This window comes from Lissotriton vulgaris, chromosome 7, assembly GCF_964263255.1.
Source record: "Lissotriton vulgaris chromosome 7, aLisVul1.2, whole genome shotgun sequence".
Lineage (NCBI taxonomy): Eukaryota > Metazoa > Chordata > Amphibia > Caudata > Salamandridae > Lissotriton > Lissotriton vulgaris.
In genome coordinates this window covers 605,795,276-605,822,369 of record NC_141695.1, presented here as the reverse complement: position 1 = coordinate 605,822,369, position 27,094 = coordinate 605,795,276, and the positions used below count along the sequence as shown (strand labels likewise).

The 27,094-nt window shown below is 46.9% G+C and overlaps 1 protein-coding gene across 7 annotated transcripts in view; it reads left to right on the top strand.

Annotated features, from left to right (window-relative positions):
- The window catches only part of ITGB4 (integrin subunit beta 4), a 304,508-nt gene that overhangs the window by 170,847 nt on the left and 106,567 nt on the right, over nucleotides 1-27,094 (top strand). For all 7 annotated transcript variants that reach the window (XM_086930744.1, XM_086930743.1, XM_086930741.1 and 4 more), the window contains exons 20-25: nucleotides 762-947; nucleotides 7,700-7,803; nucleotides 8,325-8,383; nucleotides 11,365-11,388; nucleotides 16,711-16,859; nucleotides 18,388-18,567. In XM_086930744.1, coding sequence (XP_086786870.1) covers nucleotides 762-947; nucleotides 7,700-7,803; nucleotides 8,325-8,383; nucleotides 11,365-11,388; nucleotides 16,711-16,859; nucleotides 18,388-18,567 — 702 coding nt within the window. The remainder of the gene's footprint in view (nucleotides 1-761; nucleotides 948-7,699; nucleotides 7,804-8,324; nucleotides 8,384-11,364; nucleotides 11,389-16,710; nucleotides 16,860-18,387; nucleotides 18,568-27,094) is intronic.

The window sequence follows — 27,094 nt, the reverse complement described above, 5'->3', positions numbered from 1 at the left end:
GCCATCTACTATAATTCTAATGCATTCCCTATAGGGACCTAGATCCTTATTTGTTCAGAGCCTTAGCCAACATTAGATAGGGCTCAGCATAGCAACATCTGAAATCAAACAGAGACTTAGTAAATGCATTTTCAGCTTTTTCAAAGGTTTTAAGATTACAGTGCCCCATAAACCTGCCCCTTACATGGCCCCACCACAGGCTTGAATCTTATATATCTCTATGCGAGGCCAACTTTGCCCAATAATTTTCATTTTGTGGCCAACATTGAAAATAGGCCTTGTAGGCCTCTGGTGACATCCCAGTGTTTTAACTTAGACCCCTGGCACAGTCATCCAAGCCTTTGGTGCTAGTGCTGCCTTTCAGCTCCCTAACCCTAACTCCCTCTGATTAGTGCCCTCATTGTACCATTGATGCCAAGAATGCCCCTTGCCACCCTCTTGCAGTCATTGTTCCCGGATAGGCCCCTGGCCCTGTGATGCGAATAATACTTTCATCGTGTCCAGATAGGCCAACTCTTGCTGGGATTGGCCGCCACTTCATGCCATCCATGTCAGGAAATGACCTACTAATGCCCTCTTGATGCGTTTCTGCCCAGTATGCTCTGTTCCTATGATTAGCCCTCTTTTATGCCAATGTTGCACCATAGAAGCTCTTTCTGTAATTGGTGCTCCTTGTCGACCCCTCCTGTGATTGCTGCCTTCTTTCTGCTAAGGATTCTCAGTGTGCCCCTCTTTCTCATCTGCTCTACCCCATCACACAGGCCGTATGGTTGGGTTCAAGGAGGATCACTACATGCTGCGACAGAGCCTCATGGCCTCGGACCACCTGGACACGCCCATGGTGCGGACTGGGTCGATCAAGGGCAGAGACGTTGTGTCTTGGAAGGTCAATAACAACACCCACAAGCCTGCAGTGCCACCGTCTTCTTTGAACCCCAAGGATCTCAGTAAGTGTCTCTCTTGTTCACTCTCTCTAATTGTGTGTATATCATCAGTTAAGTGCAGAATTCCTTAGAGACTGGCTTAGTCCTGTGTCACAAAACTTAAGTGTAATACTACTCTAATGGGGTCTTTACCGCTCTCTGGTTTTCTTTCTCTCCCTCACACATTCTTCCTGTTTTATTCTCTCTCTTTATAAAAATTCAATTCAATTATCTTTATTCGGATATAAATTATCCATAAAAGTACAGAGCAAATTACATAGTTAAAACAATAAACACGTGACTTAAAACAATAAATACACAGGGACATATACATTGTGCAAATCAGCGCGACGAGTTCATCATAGGCTCATGATTTGATCCAGACCGATAAGAAGGTGCTTCCTAGAAAGTAGCAGCATAATGTAATAAGGTGCATATAGTTTAACAGATAGCAGCAAAGTAATATAAAAATACACATTTGCTCAAAACCGATTGTAAAATATTTCCTAAAATGGAACAGCATAGTATAATGAAGTGCAAATAGTTTAACGGATAGCAGCAGAGCAATATAAAAACACAGTCCAGTATAGGTAGCATGGTACAATAAAATGCATCTAATTAGACTATAAAATCCACGAAGAGGCAAAGGATGTGAAAAAGTGCAAGCAGGACTACTTATACAGTGCTCATGGAGGCGTGGGAACGAATAGCCGTTTTCAGAAAAGTGCTAACGCGGAAAGTTAAATTTTCCCCGTTGAGCTTCAGAATATCCCTATAGGCTACTTTAAAATCTGTAATGGCCGAAGCCTTATTCTCTCTCTTTATCTTTTACAGAGTGTGTGTATATGCGTGTGTGCTTCTGTTTCACCGGTTAAGTGCACTATTACTTAGAGATTTGCTTGGTCCTTTTTCCCTCAAGATTATAGTTTCATTCCACTCTTATACAGTCTATCTCTCTCTACCTCCTCTTCACTCCTTCTCTCTCATTCTCTATTTATTCTTTCTATGTTGCCTGGGTATTCAGCATCCAAAACCTGAATGTGTGGGCCACTTTGATTTTGATTAGACATAATCTTCAGTTAAGTTTGACATTTTTTGTATTAGAATCAAATCAGTCTCGCTGTCGTTTATGTTGGTTTATGTCTGTGAACAGGCAACGTTGTTAATGACAAGCAAGCATATTTCTTATTTTTTAAACTTTCACGCAGTGGCTATCCTTGGACAAAAGTAAAACACGTTTTCTTAATGCAGTTTTGTCCTTCAAAATAATCAATTTAGTTTATCATTCATTCAGAGTCCTATTTTTGCGTCAATTGGTTAAATATCATTCTAAACATCACACTTTGACTTGGGGCATCTCGTTATATAAATACTTAATGCAGCACCAGCTGCTACGCATACGCTCCCTGAAATACATGAATTGCTGAATCATCTCCCGTTAGGCCTATAGCATCAGGCTTATTGTGAGTGACTAGATGCAATTACAGTTCTTATGAACAAGTAAGTGTATATGTATCTATTCACATGTACCAAATCTGCCCTCATATGCAAAAACATTAAGTGCTATTTTGCTTTTGCGAACATGCCACCATGGTAATTACCAGGGGTATTGCTTCCTGATTCCTTGTATCTGTGCACTGAAATACAGAAAGGGCTGGAAGCACAAAAGTACTTCCTGAGCATCAGGCCAGCAAATTGCATGATGATGTACATTAAAGTGAGGGTAATTGTGTATATTTTTAACTATAATCTTTCATATTACATATTTGATGCCAGATTATAGCACAGCAGTTGGCACACACTCTATGAATGCGAACTATAAGTGACTACTACATGTGGTGATGGGAGTGCATCCCAGCCTGGATCATTGATTAGTATCTATAAACATGATGACCTCCTACAGATTCTGAAAGACACCTGGGAGCTGGATGAGGTATAAAAAGCACAGCTGGAATTAGGTATTCATTAATTTGAAGAGCAAAACTGGTGTTGAATTTTGGGTATCAACATTAACATAGGGGGTTCCAAAGTGGTAACAAAGTTGTTTTGCTCTTTGCATGCACGCGGCTGCCCTCCAAAGATTACACTGATGACTTTCTCCATGAAGAGCAAGATGGAATAGTTTTTTACATGATGATGATGATGCCATGGATGCAAAAAACAAAACAAGCATGACATGGCACCGACCAGTCAAAGAGAAACTGAAGGCAATGACTAAAAATATACTGCTCCGGGTGATTAGAAGAGAAAACCAAAACAGGAAGCCTTAGACAAGATGTACGGAAGACCAGATTCTGAGGTTTGCTGTTAATCAAAATTTGGATGTTTTATGCTAAAGCATTACTTGCTGGAATTAATTAGGTTTTCCCATACTCCGTGTTTAGGAAATCACCGAGTCTAAACTATAAGCTGATATTGAGTTTGTTTGATCCCCTAACCATGCAAGCACGATGCTGCCAGATTACCGCAATATTTATTTATATTTATGTCGTGGCTGGCATATGGCTTGAATAAAGTGTACACTTCGTGCAAGAGGTGCATTAACAGAAGCTTTCATACTTTATCAGTTGTAATTTCAAATATGTGGTTGACTTTCTCTGCTGGCCATGCAAGGAGTTCAGGCTATTGGAGCAGGACCAGGCTGATGTGCATATGTCTGGTTCCTATCTGAGGTCTCTCTCCCAAATTTACGATATCTGGCACCCTAATTTACCGCCTATGCTTGGAATTGGTGCACCACAATCCTGGGTGCGATTTCTCCCTACACACTTAAAAGTGCCCCATTCATTTCACTTGGAGACCTCAATTTGCATCTAGAAGATATCACCTGCATACTCAGCCAAACACTTATCCAGGACCTGGACGCTGTGAACCATAACCTAATACATTTCTCCGGCACTCAAAAAGCAGGTCATCTGCTAGATCCCATTTTCTCTAACATCTCAGGCCTTACCAGAGATCCGCCTATTCCGTTACTGTGGTTCGACCATCTTGCAGTGCCCTTTTCTATAGCTCTCATTCCCCACCATCTTTGACGGTAGCTAGGTCCAAAGCTATAGCCAGAATTTGGGCCAAACTTGACAATCCTCTTTCAATGCATGCCTACTGAGGATCTCACCTCAGCTAGCACAGAAGGGTGAGCTAGACCAACTTTTCGATCAATAATTGGCTCAGTGATTCCTTAGATATAATGCTATCAGCTAAGCTGAAACCCTCGCTTAGGCTGCACCCCCTTCTCCCCTGGTTCAACGAGTCCTTACAGGCAGAAAAGAAACTATGTAAGCGTCTAGAAATGGCATTGAGGAAGCTATATTACATTGACTCTAAAACAAAATATAAACTAGCCCTGAGCCAGTACCACTTGCAGGGCAGGAACGCACGTGCCCTGTTTTACTTAGTACAAAATAGCTCATGTACAAAATTGCCCCAAAACACTTTTTATAGTGGTCCAAGACTTTTCAGACCCCAGCAACGTTTCTCCTTCTCCCTCATTGTCACAAGCTCAATGCCAGGAACTTACTGACTTCTTCATTAAAAAGGTGACTGACATTCAGTCCAACCTGGCCACAACTAGGAATGATAACACTCAGCTAAAGTATAACATACCTAGCCCTATTTTAACTCTATCCCCCAACTTGGGATGCAAACCCCACAGTGACAGGTGAGGTGCCGGTAAGACTTCAGTCGCTGCTTCCGTTGAACCACCACCGTCTGATGGACTTACTACTGTCACTCAAATCAGGATCGCCTTTAGACCCTCTCCCCTAGCTAAAGTGAGTACCTTAAGCCTGCAGACCATGTAGTTGACAGTAGAATACATTTCTCCCTAAGCGAAGGGTATTTACCTAAAGACTGGAAATATGATGGTTCTCCCCTTGCTAAAGAAATTCCACTTGGATTCAGACAATTTGTCCAATTTCAGACACTTTTCATTGCTACCTATTTTTTCCAAGATATTGTGGAAACAAAGGGCGCCCTGTGTTTTTCCCAGGCAGGCTTCAGAGCTGGGCACAGCACCAAAACTGCCCTTCTAGAAGTTACGGAACATCTAAGGCACAGCCACGCTGTTTTTATTAGATCTCAGCGCGTCCTTCAATACTGTGTCCCAATGATACTCGCGCTGAAAGACTGACCCAACTAGGCCTCCAAGGTACGGCACTTGCAAAGCTTTCCTCCTTCTTGACGGATCACACATTTCAGGTTTTCTCGCAAATGCAGTGTCTGAACCGCTCCCACTTACCTCTGGAGTTCCTCAAGAATCCACCCTCAGCACTAAAGCTGTGGACTAACTCAGTTTTGATATGCAGATGACACCCAGAACATTTTCTCCTTGTTGTCCAGGCGGGAAGTCAACTTGGAGCATCTTAACTCCTGTCTCGGCCTTGTCTCCATCTGGATGAACACCAACTCCCTAAAATTAAATGGTAACAACACTGAGATATTGGGTAAGAATACTCAGTTCTGGGGTTCCTCAACGTTGGCCTCCCATGCTGGGAATGCCACCTACTCCCACCAATGGAGTGTAGAGCCTTGGATTCTGGCTCGACTCAAGCTTGTCTTTGAAGCCACAAGTGGCCGAAATAGCCTTCGCATGCTTTGTTACCATGAAATGGCTTAAGAAGATCCTGTGGATGCGTCCTTCTTCTGCTCAAAGAACAGTCATCCAGACCATGATTTTATTCAGAATTGACTTTGGCAACATCTTGTACTTGGCGACAGACAAGGCAACGGTAAGATCCCTTCAGGTGCTTCAGAACTCCACCACCAGGCTCTTATTACTTCTTCCTAAACATTCCTCAGTATCTGGTCTTCTTCGCCATCTCCACTGGCTCCCACCAGATAAGCGAATAAACTTCAAAGCACTCTGCTTTATGCACAAAATCCACTCCTGCTTGGGACCGCAGTACTTGCAAAAACTGATGACTCCCTACCATACTGCTTGTACCCTGCGATCAAGCAACCGATTTCTATTCACAGTCCTGAGAGTCAAATACACCCGGATGGGTGGTCGATCCTTCTCCTTTCTCCAGGTTATGGAACTCCCTCGCCAAGTTCCTGAGATGCTGTGCTTCCCTATCTGTCTTCTGCAAGGAACTAAAGACGTGCTTGTTTTAGCTCCGTCTAGGCTGTTCTACCTGTTCTCAAAGTGCTGGGAAACCCTGGTGGGTAGGTATGCGCAGTACAAGAACTCGCTAATAATAATAATAATGGTGGACAAAACGCAATGAACTGTGAAACGGCCTCTAGTAATTTCCAGTGTCTGAGGTTACTTCAAGCATTCCGCCTATTGCCTTTTTATTTGTATTTTATCTTGGCAGCTCAAATCTAAGAGAAAGTAGCATATTTTAAAGTATATGGGTGCAATCAGAAACAAAGTAAACAGTATATTGTTGTTGAGAATTTCAGGATACATCATCAGAGAAAACCACAGTTCGTTACCCTTGGTATAATATTGTTACCAAAGCACCCCAAATGAGGAATCCAGCTTCAAATACTTGAAAAATGAAAAATTGGGAAATAAACTGGGTATTACCACTATTGTGCTAAATATGTGGTATTTGGGCTGGAGCAAAATTATCACATTTGACTGATTTGAAGTGAACTGCACTAGAAGTGTAATCATGCTAATGCAGCACTAAAACAGCATGCCTGATTGTTGTGGAAAAATTCACAGAAACTGTATTTTCAAGTTATGCCTCATGTATATGTTGATTCTATGGTGTTATCACCCATAACATTCTTGCTAAAGTAATTACCACCCTAGCGGTATTAGCTTGGATTCAACACACCATTCCAAAAAGCGCCTTTGAGGTTAGGTTTAATCCCATAGAGTATTAGTGTCACTCTCTTTTGATGACTGTTATATTTGTCTGTCTGTCTCTATGCCCTCACCTTTCTTTCTCTCTCTCTCTCTTTCTCTGTCTCTCACTCTCACTGTGTCTCTAGTCTTATTCACCATTTCGCTCTCTCAACCGCATCCCTTTGATTTTAGCTTCCCGTACCAGAATTTTATTGTCAGAACTTCATCTGTCTTACATTGTGTATCCTAATATTGTTACACAATTTTAGGCCCATTGAAGGTAATCATGTATAATGTATGCCCAGTGGGACAGAATTTTTGTAAACAATATTTGGGACACAATATTTATGTTAGAGAATATTACTTTATACAATATTCTGAGTTACAAGCTAGTGACGACTTCAGAAGGCTCAAAATGCTGTGGTGGGACTCTGTTTGCACTCCCTGAATTCTGCTCAGTTTCTAAATTCAGTTCTAAACAACACCAGCTTTCGGTGGACAAGAGAATCCACTTGAAAACATTGTGCATTGCTTACAGAATCCTTACCCTTCAAGCACCTCCTATCTTTTCTAATTTACTTCTTTCGTATGTCCCTCACCCTGAGTTGAGTATTCTCTGTCTGCATTTCTCTCCCTTATGGGCTCATCCTTTCTTTCAATCTATCCCTTTCTCTCCCCCTATGTCTCTGTCTTACTCTTTTTCTCTGTCTCCCTCTCCTTCCCCGACCTCTCTGTCCCACCATTTTGATGTAGTTTCTGGTATCGCCCTCTTTCCAGTCGCCCTATCTCTCTCTCTCTCTCTCTCTCTCTCTCTCTCTCTCTCTCTCTCTCTCTCTCTCTCTCTCTCTCTCTCTCTCTCTCTCTCTTTTTCTCTCACTGTCTTTCTTTCGCATCTTCACTCTATGCACTTGAGGTAGGCTTCTAGGGGGGTTTGTGTGAATTGCCAGTAATGGCTTCTCTCTCCCTCTCTCCTTAGTTTCGTATCCTATCTCTTTGAGACTGGCTCGGCTCTTCACAGAAAATCTTTCAAAGCCAGAGACCCGTGAGTTCGACCAAGTGAGAAGAGAGGTCGAGGAAAATGTGAGTAGTTCCAACAGTCTCTCATCTTCAAGCCCCCTTTTGACTTTAAACCCTTTGGGCATCCTTCTTTAAGGCTGTCATTTCTCTGCTTTACTTCTGTTCTTCATTTCCTTATTTACTTTTTTTCTCTCTCCTTTACTTCGTTTGTCTCTTTTCTGTCCTCTTGCTCTCTCTCTTCCTTAACCCACCCTGTCACTTCTTTTCTACCCTCTATTATTATCCTTCCTCTTTCTTCCTTAGGTTTCTTTTCTTCCTTAATCTGCCATCGCTCTCTTCGATCATCCATGCCAGTGTCATCTCTCTTTACTTCCTCTTTTATATATGAGAGTTGTGCAAAGTCTACCTGTCACCTTGCTGTCACTTACTTACCTCTACAACTCTGGCTCAACTATTTCTTCTGTCTCCCTCCCCTACTAATACCAGTGCCTTTCTTTAAATCTTCTCACTCTCGTTCTTCATTTTCCTTCACTGCCTTTCCCACTCTTTATCTTTTTTTAATCAACTAAACCTTTTTCCTGCAGTTGAATGATGTGTACAAGCAAGTGTCTGGAGCCCACAAGCTGCAGCACACCAAGTTCAGGTGAGTGTCAAGATGTGTTAGCTCTTCTGTGCAGATCAGCACCTCCCAACTTACTTCTGCAGCTCAGCATCTCCTGAAGTTCAGCACCTCATTAACCTTTCCTGCAGTGCAACACCGCACTGCCCTTTCCTGCAGTCATCACCTCATCACCCTCTCCTTCAGTTCAGCACTTCAAAGCCCTTTCCTGCAGTTCAAGACCTCACCACCCTTTCCTGCAGTCCAGCAAATCACAACCCTCTTCAGCAGTTCAACACCTCACCATCCTCACCTGCTGTGCAGCAGCTCAGAGCCCTTTCCTGCAGTTCAGCGCCTCCCGACCCCCTCCTGCAGTTTAGCGCCTCCCGACCCCCTCCTGCAGTTTAGCACCCCACAGCCCTGGCCTACAGTTCAGCCCCTCATTATCCTCCCTTTCAGTTCAGCACCTCACCACCCTCTCCTGCAGTTTAGCACCCCCCCATTGTGGCCTGAAGTTCAGCCCCAATTCACCCTCTCCTGCTGTTCAGCACCTCACAGCCCTTTCAAGCAGTTCAGCACTGCACCACCCTCTCCTGCAGTTCAGCCCCCCACAACCTCTCACAAGTGCAGTACAGGACTTCACAGTCCCTGCCTGCTGTTCAGCACCTCACCACCATCTCCTGCAGTTCAGCACTTCACAGTCCTTGCCTGCAGTTCAGCACTGCATCACCCTCTCCTGCAGTTCCGCACCTCACAGCCATTTCCTGCATTTACCTCCTCACCACCCTCTCCTGCAGTTCTGCACCTCACAGCCATTTCCTGCATTTACCTCCTCCCCACCCTCTCCTGCAGTTCCGCACCTCACAGCCATTTCCTGCATTTACCTCCTCACCACCCTCTCCTGCAGTTCCGCACCAGTTCAGCCCCTCATAGCCCTTGCCTGCAGCTCAGCCCATCACCCTCTCCTGCAGTTTAGCACCTCACAGCCCTTCCCTGCAGTTCAGCACCTCCCCACCCTCTCCTGCAGTTCAGCATCTCACATTCCTTGCCTGAAATTCAGCACTGCACCACCCTCTCCTGCAGTTCAGCCCCTCACAACCTCTCACAAGTGCAGTACAGGACTTCACAGTCCCTGCCTGCTGTTCAGCACCTCACCACCATCTCCTGCAGTTCAGCACTTCACAGTCCTTGCCTGCAGTTCAGCACTGCACCACCCTCTCCTGCAGTTCCGCACCTTACAGCCATTTCCTGCATTTACCTCCTCACCACCCTCTCCTGCAGTTCCGCACCTCACAGCCATTTCCTGCATTTACCTCCTCCCCACCCTCTCCTGCAGTTCCGCACCTCACAGCCATTTCCTGCATTTACCTCCTCACCACCCTCTCCTGCAGTTCTGCACCAGTTCAGCCCCTCATAGCCCTTTCCTGCAGCTCAGCCCATCACCCTCTCCTGCAGTTTAGCACCTCACAGCCCTTTCCTGCAGTTCAGCACCTCACCACCCTCTCCTGCAGTTCAGCATCTCACATTCCTTGCCTGCAATTCAGCACCTCGCAATCCTTTCCTGCATGGCAGCCGTTCATCACCCTCTACTACAGTTAAGTCTCTCATCACCCTCTCCTTCTGTTCAGCACCTCAGAGCCCTTTCCTGCATTCAGCACCTCGCCACCCTCTCCTGCAGTTCAGCACCTCACCACATTCTTCTGCAGTTCAGCACCTCACAGCCCTTTCCTGCATGTCAGCCCCTCATCACCCTCTACTACAGTTAAGTCTCTCATCACCCTCTCCTTCTGTTCTGCACCTCACCACCCTCTCCTGTAGTTCAGCACCTCACCACATTCTTCTGCAGTTCAGCACCTCACAGCCCTTTCCTGCATGTCAGACCCTCATCACCCTCTCCTGCAGTTCAGGCTCTTATCACCCTTTCCTGCATTCAGCGCCTCACAATCCTTTCCTGCAATCAGCACCTCACAATCCTTGCCTGCAGTTCAGCGCCTCACAGCCCTTTCCTGCAATCAGCACCTCACAATCCTTGCCTGCAGTTCAGTCCCTCATTACCCTTGCTTGAAGTTCAGCATCTCACAGCCCTTTCCTGGAGTTCTGCACCACATTACTCTCTCTTGCAGCTCAACACTTCATTACCCCCCTGCAACTATGCACCCCTCTGACCTTTCAGCACCTCACCACCATCACCTGCAGCTCAGACCATTAGTACCCTTTTCTGCAGGCTAGCAGCTCATTACTCTTACTTGCAACTCAGCACCTCACCACCATCGCTTGCAGCTTAGCACCTCACTGACCCATCCAGCGGCTCATCGACTCAGCACCCTTCCCTCCAGCTCAACACCTCACAGACCTTTCCTGTAGTTCATCACCTCACAACGTCCCTGTGCAGCTGAGCACCACAACACCCTCTCCTGCAGCTCAGCACCTCAACACCCTCTCCTGCAGCTCAGCACCTCAACACCCTCTCCGCAGCTCAGCACCTCAACACCTTCTCCTGAAGTTTAGCACCTAACATCGCTCTCTTGCAGCTCTGTATCGCGCAATCCTCCATCTCATCACCCTCTCCTGTGGCTGAGCACCCTCTCAGCGCTTTAGGACCTCAACACCCTCTCCTGAAGTTCAGCACCTCAACACCCTCTCCTGCAGCTCAGCACCTCAACACCTTCTCCTGAAGTTTAGCACCTAACATCGCTCTCTTGCAGCTCTGTATCGCGCAATCCTCCATCTCATCACCCTCTCCTGTGGCTGAGCACCCTCTCCTGCGCTTTAGGACCTCAACACGCTCTCATTCTACTCAGCACCTCAACACCTTCTCCTGTAGCTCTGCACCACCCCACTCTCTCCTGAGGCTGCTCCACTCCCGGCACTCTCCTGCAGCCAAGCACCTCACTGTCCTCTCCTGCGGTTGCGCACCTCACCAATATGAAACCGAGCATCTTTGAAGGCCACAGTTGTATGCTAGCAGGGTTGTTAAGGATCTACTCCATGGACAAAATCTTATTCTCCTTCTGTTTTCTTCACAGGTTGCAGTCCAACGCTGGGAAGCGGTGAGTGTCCCTCACGTTGGTATATCTCCTCCTCACTTCTTCTCCCTGTCTTCCCTTCCATTCTTTATGCTCCTGTCTCTCTCACGTCCATCGTTCGTCCTTGCCTCTATTATTTCCCTCAATTGTGCTATTTTTTCTGCATCTCTCCTCGCCTAGCTAGTGTTTCTCAGTCACCATACTGATCAACCCCTGTCCCTCCCTCTGTGCATACCCCACATTCTCACTATCTCCATCTCTCCTCATCTCTCCACTCAGTCCTTGTTGTTTGTCATAGCACTGGATCCTCTAATACGTCACACGCAAGATTGGCACATTCAGGAGGGCTATAATTGAAAACCGCCCGCTGCTCATTATGCTGCATGCAGATGACATTATTCTGTACATTAGGGAGCCTAGCGATAATCTTGATTCAATATTCAGGAAGGTGGGTAGATTCGGGGCCCTGTCTGGCCTTCAGATAAACTGGGTAAAATCTGAATTGTTCCCATTGACTGCATGCACTGAGGAACTAGACACAGAGGACCCTCTTGTAAGGAATGAGGACTCTGTGAAATATTTGGGAATGCGTATCCATAGAGCTCCAGAGCAGATTCTGCGACTGAACTACAGGGCCGTGCTTGAAAAGCTAACTAGTCAATTAGAACGTTGGTTGAAATTGCCAATAGCGATGGCAGGCAGAATTCCTGTAATTAAAATGTTGTGCTCCCAAAATTCCTCTACCTATTTCATAATGTACCCATCTCATTGACTTCCTCCTTCTTTGCAACACTTCGCATACCCCTCTTACGCCTTATATGGGGCAATAAACAGCCCAGGATCTGGTGAGACACGCTGACGCTGCCATACGAATGCGGCGGGTTTGGGGCACCAAATTTACTACCTTGAGGACCAGTGCAGCTTTGCCAGACACTGGTATCACCGAGATGTTAGAATCCCGTACACTAAGCCTGAAGTGGACCTCACAAATCCAATTCCATTATCTGCAATTCTGCCAGAGGCTATGAAACCTGACCCTCACGAAATGTAAACCGTCTCCACAACTAGCTGGGATGAAAGAAACTTGCCAGATCCACAGCAGATCCGAGCATCTACTTGATTCACTATCCCTTGCAGTAGCGGGCAATACATACCTACCCATTACACAAGACGAAATTGTCAAGAGCACACTCACTAAATTTCACCTCGATACAATGGGAGACCTGTTCCCCCAGGGACACGTGTTCCCCCGGACAGAGGACTCTTGGTTACATCGCGCAACACCAATGGACCAATTTGTACTACACAGACTTCAGAGTGCATAAATCCCCGGTTACCCACTTGAACCACAGGAATTCACCCCGCTGACTCTGCTTAACAAAGACTCTGGAGGGGAGCACCTAATGTCCAAATTATGCAAGACGTGCATTACATTACTCCCAACAAAAGACACTGGAATAGCTATATTCTATCTGTCTCCATAACTCACTGCAGAGATATCTTGTGATCTTCATCTAGGCCAGGCCCTGCGGCCAACCCCATATGTAGCCAGCCTCATGCTATGCACTGTCTTCAGCCGTGCGCAGTGGGGGTTGGCCACAAGGCCTGGCATATGACCAACCCCCAAAAGGCAGCCAACCGACTCTGTGCCTTCAGCTGTGTTCGGCGGGGTGTTGGCCACAGGGTCTGGCCCTAGCAACCCCACCCCCCAGGACTTTTTTTATAATGGTGAGGAGGACTGCGTGGCCCTATCACTGAGCCTAATTAGGACCTCAGCACCTCAACCTCCAAGGCTGTTGTTTTATTAAAGGGGATGTCGCATGGCCCCTCTTCGCGAGCCTTGTAAGGCCCTGGGACCACATCCCCAAAGCCATTCCTTTAAATAAAGGGAAGGGGAGTGCTTGTTGCCCCTCTCCCCGGGATGATTTTGGGCCGTAGACCCCTTCCCTCAGAGAGTGGCATGATTTCAGGGTAAGGGGAACATGCTGCCCCTCGCCCTGGGCCAATTTCAGCCACAGGGACCACATCCCCCGGCATTATTATCAGGGAAAGGAGGGCGCACGCCTCCCTCCCCGGGCTGATATTGGCCTCAGGGACCCCATCCCTCGGGGCCTGGCGTGATTTTCAGGGGAAGGAGGTACACTGCCCCCCTTCCTGGGTTGATTTCGGCCCCAGGGGTCCCATGCCCCAGGGCCCGGCATGATTTTTGAGGGGAGGAGGGCACATGGCCTCCCTCCTCGGTCTGATATCAGCTAAAGGATCCAATCCCCGCGGCCCGGCACCAATTTATAGAGGAGGGGGCACGCAGCTTTCATCCCTGGGCTGAATTTGACCACAGCAACCCCATCTCCCAGGCCATACCCTGCTACAGGTGGGTGCCCTGGTGCCCACCCAGGCCACCCACCATACTCTCGTTGGGAGACAAGGCCCAGTGGGAGCCAGCATTGCTCGCTGCCTCAGAAAGCATGTCCTAATGCTGTTCCCTCTGGGTGGGAGCAATATTTTGATCTTTTTCCCAGCCTGCTTCAGTACAGGCAGGGAAACAAATCACAAGTCTGCTCCCAACAGGCAGGAGCATTTTTAAAGGGTCACCTGCTGGGAGCAGACTTGGAGTTTGCTCCCCTTGGCGTGAAATTCCAAAATGCTCCCAGGAAACGAGAGCAAACACAGGTTTCCTTGTCCACAACTCTGCGGGTAGGGAAACCAATATGTCCCGGGGGTGGGCTTCCTGGGACATAGTTACTGAACAAGCCCCGGTAGATGGGATCCCCATGGCCCAGGGGTGGGCTCAAGGCTCGGGTAGGGGGTGCAGCCCCCCTCCTCATATGAACACATTTTGGCACTGTGGTGGGCTCCCTGGGGCCTCTGGATGATCGGGGAGGGGGCCTGCATGCCTCCCTCTGCATATAAACAAATGTTAGACCACAGGTGATTTCTCTGAAGTCTCTTCTGGCTTAGAGAGGAGAGCTACGCAGCCCCCCACATGCCAGCAACATTTTTCTCATGGTGCTAGCAGCCAATCAGAGCAGTCACTCCCACAGGATTCTGACTCTTGCGAGAGCAAGATGTTCCAGGAAAAAAAAGGTCCTTGGGACAACCAGAACACTCTATTTTTAAATTGCTGCTCCTGCAAGAGTCTTTTGGGACTCTTGCAGACCCAGCCGTCTAGTTGTTGGGATGCAGAGATGTTGTTGACAGTGGCTAAGGGCAAGGCGAACGGTCGAGAAAATCTCTTTGCAGCTTTCCTTGATGCTGTCCACTAGTGCTTCTGCATTTTTCTTCCTGTCTCTCATTTGCCGGTGATAACGTCTGTGATAACGTCTAAGTGCAGCCTTGTAGGTAGTTTTGTCTGTGGTGTCTTGGCTGTCTCTCCATTTCCTTTCTAGCTGTTTACAGTGTTGTTTGGTTTCTAGGGAGTCTTCTGTGTACCAGATGGCCTGCTTGTTTGTTCTACTATATTTTTGGGGTTGGATGGGTGTGCGCTATTCTTGATCCAGTTGTTAAAGTTGTTGATGTCCTTGTTAAGGTTGCCTGTGAGGCTAGGTAGATACTGAGGATGCTGAGACAGTGTGCTTCTGCCATTTTGCTGCAGCTTCTGCTTGGAATGCTGTACCTGATAGGGGTGTTGACTTGGAAGTGAATGATAGAGTGGTCGGTCCATGTGATTGGTGTGGTGGAGTTGTATTTGATGGTGTCGCTTGTGGTGAAGATAGGGTCTAGTGTGTGTCCAGTGTGTTGTTTTTGGGACAAGCTGAATGAGTCCAATGTTACTCAAGCTTTCAAGGAGTGCTGTGGAGCCTTTAACCATTCAGTACATTAATCTTTGAAACGCAGGTGTGGTCATATGTATGCTTACGTAATGAATGGCCAACATACCATAGAGATATGGCCAAAGTGGATGCTTTACTTGTAATTGCGATCAGATTTTTATAGACTCTGTGCCACTTGCATCCCAAAGGCTACTACAGTGCACGAGGTACTGAATCTGACCAACCTTGATAGAAATGATGACCCTTAAAATAGCAACTTTACCAGAGCAGGATGATGGCTGGAAGTCTGGTACTGCAGATGATCACAACTTTATGCTGAGGTCAGGCTATCATGCAGCAAAGCTCAGATTGGACTCACATGTCATCTGCACAGTGATTTACCAAGTCATCTTTCTGGCCTTGATGGTGCCATTTGGGCTCGATCAATGTGAAAGCATTTAATATCATTAAAAAAATCCCTGTTGCTGCTTTGAAAGTTACTGTGAGGAATGTGACGTAGCAGTCTATTCCATTACAGGGCATTCCTCACCTGATTCACTATGTGTGAGAAGAACACACATTGTGATAGGTCATGTGGCAGTTCCAACGTATGTTGCACACTTCATACCAGCGTTAGGACAAGTGATATTTCTGTGCTGATGCAGAGATTTGGCTCAATGTTACGGGTTCGATGTATTTATAGCATATCTCTACCATGTGTATGGTCTTGTGGCACAGTCAGAACTGTGTGCCTATTTTTCATGGTTGTGGGTTTTCTCAAAAGTCCTGAATCATGGTGGTCTGGGGTCACTGAGTGTGTCAGTGAAGAGAAGATTTCACTAGTCGATGTTTTGTTTAAACATGGCAAATTGGGTACATAGGGTGTGTGTGTGCGCAAGCACATCCTAAGATTTTGCACTTGACTCGTACCAAGAGGTTGAAAGGTTGTCTGTTGCCTGGCCTGAAGTTTTCATGCTATTGATTGGCATCATTGATCAGTTAGCCAGCTACAGAAATGTATTGCACAAGTGGGTGTGGTATGTTTCACTGAGGATCTTCTGATGGCTCAGTAAGGGACAGGGTGGAGTTGGCTGGTGAGGGTATGTTGTTGCTGCTACATTACATTGCAGATATATGTCTTTAGTGATTTTCTTGTATTGTGAGTTGTGGTATAGTCTGAATTATATATTGGTTGTTCCTGTGGATATAATCAATAAATGCTCAGATGGCTTGTTCAGTACACAATGCTGTATGGAAAGTGCACTCATGTTCAATGTGGTTAGTCTCTGGAGACATACTTTCACAGACCCCCTGCTGTTTGCTGTGTGTTTTCTCACCTCTCTGCTTCTAGCAGTGGGGGACTTTCCAGGAGTCAGAAACTGTCCTAACACAGACCATATAATCATATATGCCTTCATAGTTCCTGGGTCTCTACTGTGTGCTGAGACCGCCCGCCTCCGGATAATAATTCACACTCTGGCCTGCTCTCATCCTCACTGTTGCATTGCCCAATTTCTGCCCCCCTGAAGTTCTCCTCATAAACCCGTAGAGTGCTTCAGTTGTACAAACAGGTTGTCTCGCTGCTTGTCTCTTCCAGGCAGGATCACACCATTGTGGACACCGTGCTACTGGCCCCTCGCTCTGCTCAACCCGACATTCTGAAGGTGACCGAGAAGCATGTCTCTCAGGAGACCTTCAACGACCTGAAGGTGGCCCCGGGATACTACACTGTGACCTCTGACCGAGGTAAGCAGAGGTTCCCTTAGTCCACGAGGATGACTGAAAGCTTGGCAAGAATGTGTACTTCCGCATGCCTCTGACCTTTCACATACTCTCTACTCTGACTTTTCACATGTTTATCTCATTTTTCACATTTACCTTATTTCCCTTCCTCTGACCCTTTCCACTGACCCATACCTTAAACATATTAATTCAACCATGTACCTTTAACGTGGACATCTCACTGATGGAATTTAACACATTCTACTCACCTCTTACTTTGCACACATTCCACTCACCCTGTCTTTCAACATGTTGATTTCCCACGTGCATCTCTTCTTTCCCATGTTCACCTCACTGTCCAACTTTAACATGTTCTGTGGGCCTCTGACCTGCCACACCTGTGACCCGCCAAACCTGTGACCATTAACATATTCATCTCCCACCGACCTTTCAAGTATTTGTGTCTTTGCTGACATTTAATCTGTTCCCTTCGCCTCTGAACTTTCACACATTCCACTCATCTTTGGCTTTCAACACATTCTCTCACCTGTGACCATTCTGTAAGGTATGTTTTGTTTTAACTTGTACCATTCCTTGAGCTGTATGTACAATTACTGTATGTACCATTTCCCTTGTACGGTTACCTTGTTTGTCATCTTTTGACTGTGCTTCTATGTTCTGGTCAGGATTGATGTTCTATCCAAATGTGCACTTGTCAGGTGGTGCTGAGCTTCAGTCAAGACAGTTCGCTCTGGCCGCGGGCTTATTTGGATCACTTGAATTAAACCACTTTTACTTTATTTATGTTACGTTAATCCTTTCGTAACACAGTCCTATGTTGATTTCCTTGCACACCTTCCACATGTCCACTGCCTCTGAACTTTCACACATTTAATTAAGAGCTGACCTATAATACATTTATATCAACCATGGCCTTTCCTCCATCTCACATCTGACCTGTTGCACCTTCTCTTGCCACTGTCATTTGGCACATGTGTTGCGCCTCTTGCGTGTCACGTACAAAATAATCAGTTTGCTCTGATAGACTCTCACCTGCACTCTGGCCTGTCACATTTTAGCCTTTCATAAGCAACTAAATCATTTCCATGATAGGGCATTCGCCTCTACCTGTTAATTTGTAAAATAGCATACTCTGACCCCTCACCTCTGGCATTTCATACTCCACCTCATTCCTTATAACCTTGTTATCCTAATGCAAATGACATTTGATCATCTTCCCATGTCTCTGATCTTTGATCATCAACCCGTTCACGTGTGACATAGCGCCTTTACCTTCCAGAATCACAGTATTACATCTGCCACCCCGCATTGACACCTCACATCATACTTCCCACGTCTTCACCTATGACTGTCACATTTACCTTCCAGAATATACACCATCACAACGGCCACCCTGCATTGGCACCTTACGTCATTGTTTCTCACATCCCAGATCACTCTACAACATCATGTATATGACCTTCCCCCATTGACACATCATGCCACAGCTTTCCTCTTCTTCAATTATAACCCTTCACTCTCTGCCTCTTAGATGCTCATGGCATGGTGGAGTTTCAAGAAGGTGTGGAGTCTGTGGATGTTCGGGTGCCACTCTTCATCCGGGACGAGGATGATGATGAGAAGCAGCTGCTGGTGGAGGCCACGAGTGTCCCTGTTGGTATTGCAGAAATCGGACGCAAACTTGTGAATATCACAATCATCAAAGAGCAAGGTGTGTGGTGGTTGTGGTGATGGGAGAGGGAGGTGGAATTTAAGCTAACGAAGTAGGATACTCTACTAGAGGTGAGATTCTCCAGGTGAAGCCACAGTACAGAGGTCTCACTAAGAAAACTCCATCAGAAGTCAAACTGATGAGTAGGATACATGAATCTAGTTGGGACCTTTCTAAGGAGTGGACACAATATTCTAACTAAGACTTCGCTAAGGAGTGACACTAGTGCTCCAGGTGAGACCTCACTAATGAGTATACACCATACTCCATCTGATACTTCACTATTGAGTGAATGCAGTGCTCCAGGTAGGACCCTCTTAATGACTAAACACAATAGTTCAGGTAAAACCTCATTAATGAGCGAATTCAATACTCCAGGTCCCACCTCACTATCAGCTGAGCACAATAGTCCAGGTGGGACAGCAGAGTGAGCACAACACTCAAGGTGACAACTACCAAATGGATGGCTACAAAGCTTGCAGTGGAACTTATCTCACTTAAAAACCGATGCTACTGTGTACCATTAGTGTGGTATTTGAAGTGTGAGACTTGCACATTTTCTAATGAAATGCTTTGTGACTGCAGGCATTCTATTATGTTCGGAGTTGCCTTCGGAACTGGGAATTCCTAGGTAGGCAGTTTAAGCCGGTCTGCCTGGGGTCGTTTCTATGTACCTTCTTCTCTTGAAATAAATCTATTTAACTACAAGCCTGTGTGATCTTAAAACTGGCAACAAGAATGGGATGCAATGAGATGAGTGCAAGAGGTACCGACCCCATTGCGTTACTCATGCGGGAGTAACAGTGCGACTGATACTGGCAGGCGCTTTGTTTAGTTCAAAGACAGCCTCTTTCCTGGGTGATAAAATCACTGCTTCGCTGATGACACTGCGCTATCAAACGTAAAGGAATTCCTTGCTTTTAAGGGATTTCCCCTGCTGTCACTGACTTTAATTAAACAAACAGTCATTTGCAATGCAATAGGTCTCGCATTTGCGAGAGTTTAAGCTAATGGCATTGTAAATGACAACATCATTCAGCAGTCCACACGTGTATGCCCGTTTATGAGTGGGCGTCTATGAGTGAGCAGTTGTGGCGGTGGGTGCAGCACATGTGACACCACTGCAAGATGAGATGAGTTGAGAAAATCCCTTACTCCGTCACTGGAGAGAAGACAGTGAACTATGAATTAAATCAGAAATTGCCTTTGAGTGCTGGCTTGATTGCAAGCATGGGTGGAATGGTGCTGGAATCTATGTGACTTGCTGTTCATAGTATCGGCATACGTCTGTCCTGTCGGAGTGTGTAGAGGAGCGTTACATGGAGCACAAAAAGTGAAAAGGGACTAAACTCCATCATGGCTGCAGACAACGAAGAAGGACTATAGAACCTTGCAAAGTGAACAGTTCATCACCATAGACAAACAAAGAAAATGAACTAAGGGTCCAGTGCTGGTAAACAGTTCATGGTCTAGGGCAAGGAACAACCAACCTTTTTGTACAGAGTCTTGTAATGATCCTTATTTCTCTGTAATAACGACAGGACACTTGTAATAGGGTGACACGCTGTTTATTTATACAAGATCTCCAGAGAGCGCCGAGCCGGCAATCTCCGTGCTCCGACACTCGCGCCATTCTGCTTAGGATGCGCGCGCATCCTAAAATGGCCGCCAGCACGTCGCGACGTGACGCGACGTGCGTACACTAGAGCGCTACTCTACATATCTCCCTTTCTTCCAAACAATGGAAACTTATAACTTACAGTCCGCCGCTCATATCAAAGTCTTGGAACCTGGCTGGTCTCATCACTGTTCTTCCCCTGCGGGTCAGTCTTACCGGAGTAGCCATGGCCTCTCTCCCAGGAGTCTCTGCGCTGCCTCCTCTGTTGCTCTGTGCAGCCTGGCTCTCCACCGGTCTCCCCATGTCCATCTCCTTCTCCGCTCTGGGGCTACCTCTGTCACCTTGCTCCTCACTGACTTCTCCACTTCCCATGTCCATCCCCTCGTTGCATTGTTCATCTCCTGCCTCAGGCTCCCCCGCCATTTCCAGATCTTGTCCCCCTTGGCTCCACTGCAGTACTTTGTTGCATCTTGCCATGGGATCCTGGGACCAAACGTTGCCGTCACTCAACAGGGCCGCTCTGTCGTATACCTTCTTAACCTGCAGGGGTTTACTGTATTTGCTATCCCCCTTTCTTTGCATCGTCGCCAACTTGACTCGCACCCATTCGCCTTCTTTTAGTCCGGTATCCTTCACGTTTCTTTGCCTGTTGCAATGCGTTGCATATACAGCCTGTGCCTTCTCCAAGTTCGCTTGAACCACCGCAGGGGACCACTTACTCATTATGGTTTTCTCCTTCCACACTCAATTGTCCTTTGTGAAGGGATCACGCCGTCTCAAGATTTGGAAGGGACTATATCCTGTCCCCGTGGGGGTGATTCTTTATGCCCATACCATTTGCCATATCTCTTTCTCCCAGTCCTTGTTATGGGATATCGCCGCTTGCACGGAACCCATTACCACACGGTTGAACCGTTCTACTAGTCCATTTCCTGCCGGGTGATAGATCGATGTGTGCTTGGAGAGGATACCATTTCTCTCCATGAAGCTGGTCCACTTGTCTGAGGTGAACTGGGGGCCGTTGTCGCTCAGGATGGATTTGGGAATGCCCTCTCTCACAAATGTGTCACTCAAAAACCTCAAGATGGTCTCTGTGTCCATTACTTCCTCCACCTTCATTTCCTGCCATTTTGAGTATCTGTCGATGAGGACACACACATACTTTTGGACTCCTTGTCCATCTAAGATTGGGCCCAAAATGTCTATGGACAACTCCTCCCACGGGTTCTGTGGGGGGTCGAATCTTCCTAGCGCCGGGCGCAATGGCTTGAGTGTTTTGTCTACTCCTTGGCACTGTGGACAATCCCTGACGTACCGTTCTGCTCGTAAGTCCATGCCTGGCCACCAGTACCCTTCTTTCGTTCTCAATTTCATCTTGCCTATCCCTAAGTGGCCTTCGTGGAGTAAGGCCAGTAGTTTGGGGACTATGCCAGATGGGGGAATAACCTTGTCTCCCCTAAACACGAACGCTCCTTGGTCATCCATTGATAACTCTTCTCTGACCTCATAGTACATCCTTAGGGTATCACTGGTGTGTTTCTTCTCCGGCCATCCCTGTACTATGCATTTCAAAACCTCCTGTATCGTTGGGTCTTCACTGTAAGCTTCCTTCCACTCCTGGTTGCTGATGACTTTCTCCTGGTCATCCGTCAGGGCCACTATCTCTTCCGCACCTGCCTGGTCATCCCCTCCAGGTTCCATGGCCGCCGCCCTGCTTAGGTAGTCTGCTACTTTGTTCCGACTGCCAGGAATGTACTCCATATCATATCTAAATTCTAGCAGCTTCAATGTCATTTTAGAGATCCTGGGGGTGGCACTCGCGTGCCCACTGGAGGTCAGTATCTTCACCAAGGGTTTATGATCTGTCTTTAGCTGAAATCGCGTACCCCACAGGAATTGTCTGAACCTGGTCATTGCCCACACTACAGCTAGCATCTCCTTTTCGATGACACTGTATTTTCTTTCTGTGTCACTCAAGGTGCGAGAAGCAAAACTTAGTGTGTCCATCACTCCTTGTCCCCGGTCTTGCATTAACACCACGCCCAAACCTTTGTCGCTGGCATCCGTCGTGAGCACAGTTCTTCCATGAGGATCATATCCTTGCAGGGGTATGGCTCTCACCACATCTTTCTTTATGCTCTCGAATTCCTTTTGTGCTTCTTCCGTCCAGCAGAGCACTGAGCTGTCTCTTGTTAGCTTCCTCATGTGGTGGGTCTTTGTTGCGAAATGTTGCACAAATTTACTATAGTATTCGGCCATTCCTAAGAAGGACCTGATGTCCTCCTTGCTGGTGGGTGGTGGTGCTTCGTTAATCGCCTTCACATTTTCTGCCTTGGGGGTGATCCCTTGCACTCTAATTTCATGCCCTAGGTAGGTCACTGATTCCATGCCCAGGCGGCACTTTTCCCACTCCGCTGTGAGGCCTTTCCCTTCTAACACTCTCAACACTTTGGTCAGTTTGGCACCGTGGTCTAATCTGTCTCGGCCCATCTCTAGGATGTCATCCTGGAAATACTGGATGCCGTCCATGTCTTTAAACAGTTGGTGCATCAATTTCTGAAACACCGATGCCGCCGATGCTAGTCCAAACGGCATGCGGCAGAACTGGTAGCACCCGAAGGGGGTAATGAATGAAGTCAACCTCCTGCTCTCCGGGTGTAATGCAATTTGATGGTACGCTGAGGTTAGGTCGAAGGTAGAGTACTACTTAATCCCTCTCGTCTTGGCTAACATCTCCTCGATCCTTGGTAGGGGAAACTTCTCTACCACAATGTTCTTATTAAATTTGCGCAAGTCCACGCATAGTCTGACCTTTCCACTGGGTTTCATGACTACTAACAATGGCGCCAGCCACTCAGCGCACGTGATCAGTTCTATGATTCCTCTTCTTTCCAATTCTTGCAATTCTTCTTCCCACCGTGCCTCCAAACACCTTGGGGTACTCCTCCTTCCATTTGTCCAGGTTTGGCCACATTTCCGGTTCGGTCAGTAGGATCTGCTCTTTTCCTCCGGGGTCTAGTTTGATGCCCAGGTCCCCTTGGTCTAGCCAACCTAGCACAGATTGTCCTCTTTCAGAAATGTACAGTTTGCAGTAGGCACTGCGTCCTCTGAATTCAAACTTTAACGGTCAGAATCCTAACATGGGTATTCGGTCTCCGTTGTACGTGACCGGCCTTATGTGCAGTTTCTCCAGGTCTGGGCACAAGTGTGGTCTGAAGGTTTCGTTCCACACCGCTCTCTGTACTATGGTATAGGGTGATCCGGTATCCGCCACTATATTTATCGGCACTCCTCCGATCGTCATGTCCAGCACCGGCTTGGTCGATCAGTACTTGGTCTACGCTCAGTACTTGGTCGTAGATGCAGAGTACCGTGTCCTCGTCTTCGTGGTCACTCTCCTCCTTGTCCTCTTGTCCTTGGTCGATGTACTTAACGATGCTTCTGGAGGACTTCCTGCGGCATACTTTCTCATAGTGCCCTATGATTCCACAGTACATGCATTTGGCGCGAAACGCCGGGCACTTCCTGTCGTGGGCCTCATGTGCCCAGCTTCCGCATCTATAGCAGGCCTTCTTGTTGTTCCCGGTCTGTTTTCCCGGTGGACCCGGATTCCCTTGCCACCTATTCGGTCCCTTCGACGTGGGCCCCTTGCTTCTGTTATTTTTACGGGATCCTCGCCTTCTATCCTGTTCACCATCGACGTCGTTGCAGCCTCTCTTTTTGCCGCCTCTGCGCATCTTCGCGCCAACTCTGCTCTCTTGACAATTATCATCACTTCCTGCAACGTGGCGTCGCCGCTGGCCCACAGCTTGTCCTGCACCTCGGTCCTCGTGGTGTGCATTACGATTTGATCCTTGATGAATTCATTCTGGAATGTATCGTATATACACGTTGATGCCAACTTCTTTAACGCCGCCACGTACTCTTCCACTGATTCCCCAGGTTGTTGCTTTCTTTGCTGAAAGTTATACCTGTCGATCGAAACACAAACCGCCGGTTTGTAGTGTTCGTTCAACTCTTCTATTGCGTGGGCGTATACATCGTCATCTGTACTCCCCCGTTGTTTGGGTATCAGAGTCTTGAAGATCCTGAGCCCCTCCGGGCCTAGGTTGTGTAATAATATTCGCCTCTTCCTCTTACTTGAGAACTTTTCTTCATTTTCGTCTTCTAGCACTTCAATGAAGTTGTCACTATAGTCTCTCCAGTCCTCCCACCTCATTAGGGGTTCTCCTGGCTTGGGCAAAAATTGCACAGGGGCCGTCGCAGACACTGCTTGTGCACACATCCTTTCGTGCTCTTCTGTGGGCGGGGTGCCACTGTGACTTCTGGGGCTGCCCGGTGCACTGTTTTCCTCTAGTTTCTTGGTTTTCAGATGGGGGGCCTCTTTTTCTGCCACTTCGCTCTTCCCATAGTTCGCCAGTGCTCCTGCCCTTGGTCGTGCTGCGTCGTGGGGTGTCCTGGGTGGTCTCCCCTCTGTGCGTTCTTTGTTTCTTCCCCAGTGCTCAGTTTTAGCTCCCCTTGCGTAACTGTGGGCTCTGCCGCTCTCTCTGGTGTTCTATGGTCTGTGTGGGTGCTACTTACAGGCCGACCTGTATCGATGCTCCTGGTGCCTGGTTCCCGGCCGTGGTCCCTCTCTTGTCTTGGTCGTTTTTTTTTTTTCAGTGGTGGTCTTCCTCCTTAGGTCTTCATCCCGACCTCGTCGCCATTGTAATGATCCTTATTTCGCTGTAATAACGACAGGACACTTGTAATAGGGAGACACGCTGCTTATTTATACAAGATCTTCAGAGAGCGCCGAGCCGGCAATCTCTGTGCTCCGACACTTGCGCCATTCTGCTTAGGATGCGCGCGCATCCTAAAATGTCCGCCAGCACGTCGTGACGTGACGTGCGTACACTAGAGCGCTACTCTACAAGTCTGAAGGTAAACACAGAAGAAGGTGGTCATTGACAACAGTGACTACTTTATTTATGTTTGTTTATTTTGTTAAGAAGAACAGGTGTTGGTAATTGTCGCATCTAAAAGCTTTGTGTTTTAGTTCGACATGGCAGTGCAATCGGTAACTGCTCCACCTGTGTTCTTGTAGGATTCTAGGTCTCCCATAATGCCATAGGAGAATTGGAAGGAGGTATTAAAGACATATTCAGAGGCTATTGAAGGGGATGTTTCTTTGTCAAAAAGGAAGTTAGCAATTTTAAAACATAGGGGTCAATACGGTGGCGGTCAGACGAGCGTCCGACCACCATTGTTGCGGGATTGGGACTAGCCGACAAGTAGTATGTAGTCCCACCTACCAGATTAGGATGCAATTGCTGTGTAGTAGGTCGGAAGCATCCCTTTTTCAATTGCTGCTTGTGCTGTAACCAGAAAAGGGCCACAGCACAAGCCCCAATTGAAAAAGGGATGTTTTTAAACATCCATGCACCGTGTGCCTGGCACCATGTCCTGCTGTGAATGCTTAATGTAAGTGCAAGAAAACAACCCATTTCTCCAGGGTATGCAAGCTGGGGAGTAAGGAGATTAACAAGAGCAGAGTGAATTTGGTAAGAGAGTTTGTTGAGGAAAGTGATGACGATGACACGTATAGTGACGTCCTGGAAGATTTAGTTGTATATGGTATTGAAGGGTGCGACAGGTGCAAATGCATAAAAGAAGATGCGTCCTCTCCCCCTAAGTGTGTGATTGGAGTAAATGGGAGTGAGGTATCCATGTGGGAAGATTCGTGTTTTCATATACGTTGGTGGACAAATCCATATGGTTAGCAGGAACAAAATGAGTGAGCTGATTTCTAGTGATGTGGAACCTCATGTTTGAAATGTGTATGTCATTGAGAAAAGTAAAACTTTGTTAGGATGGCGAACAGTGGTCGTTAAAGAATATATTTTGGACACCAACCATCCTGATCAGATGTTGCTAACTACGCAACAACCAGATGTAGAAAAATGGAAGAATGAATACCCGGATTGTTTTCCCAGAAGTTAAGGTGGGGTTGAATACGTTTGAGCATCATATTGTCTTGAAGGATGGGGCTGTGCCATGGGTGCATAAAGTGATGGATGTGCCGTTGCCTTTAAGGGAGCAGTTGTCTGAAGAATTGAAAAGTTTGTGGACAGAAAGAATAATTGAACCTAGAGAGGCATCCAAGTGGCTGAGTCCATTTGTGCTGGCCAAGAAGGTGAATGGAAAGATCGACATGTGTGTGTTGATCTAAAGGATGTGAATGAGAATATTTGGATGGATAAGCATCCTTTTCCCAAGAACAGTGAGAGGCTGATGAATGTAAGAGGCGCAACATACTTTACTACAATCGATCTTTCCAGTGCCTGTCATCAGGTGTAGTTACATCCAGAATTCAAGCATCTTACTTCATTCATCATGCCTGCGGGAGCATATCAATCATATCTCTCAGATCAGAATCTCTGTTTTTGGCGGTTGTGCCAAGCGTTAAGAGAGCTTGCATTGGAGGCCGCTCCTTTGGATTGCTGGCGCCACAGCTGTGGAACACCTAGCCGCTGACACTCCGTGGAGCCACTAGTTTACTTGCATTCAGGAAAGGCCTCAAAACTTGGCTGTTTGCCCTCTAGGCTGTTCCTCTTTTTCTTTTCTGATTCTGTTTTCTATTTTGCTTTTATCACTGTGTTGTGTTATTCTGCTGCAGGTCTTATTATTAAAGCGCCGGGACACTCTTTTTGAGTAGCCGTGCGCTATACAAAAATAAATATAACATAACATAACATAACATATCAGTTGAAACATATGCCCTTCGGATTAGCCATTGCACCTGCCATATTCCGGAGGGTCATGCAGTGTGTGTTGCAGGGGTTTTCTAAGGTTTTGGTATTCCAGGGTGGCATATTGGTGTCAGGAAAGGATAAAGAACACCATGAAGTGGTATTGCGAAAGGTGTTG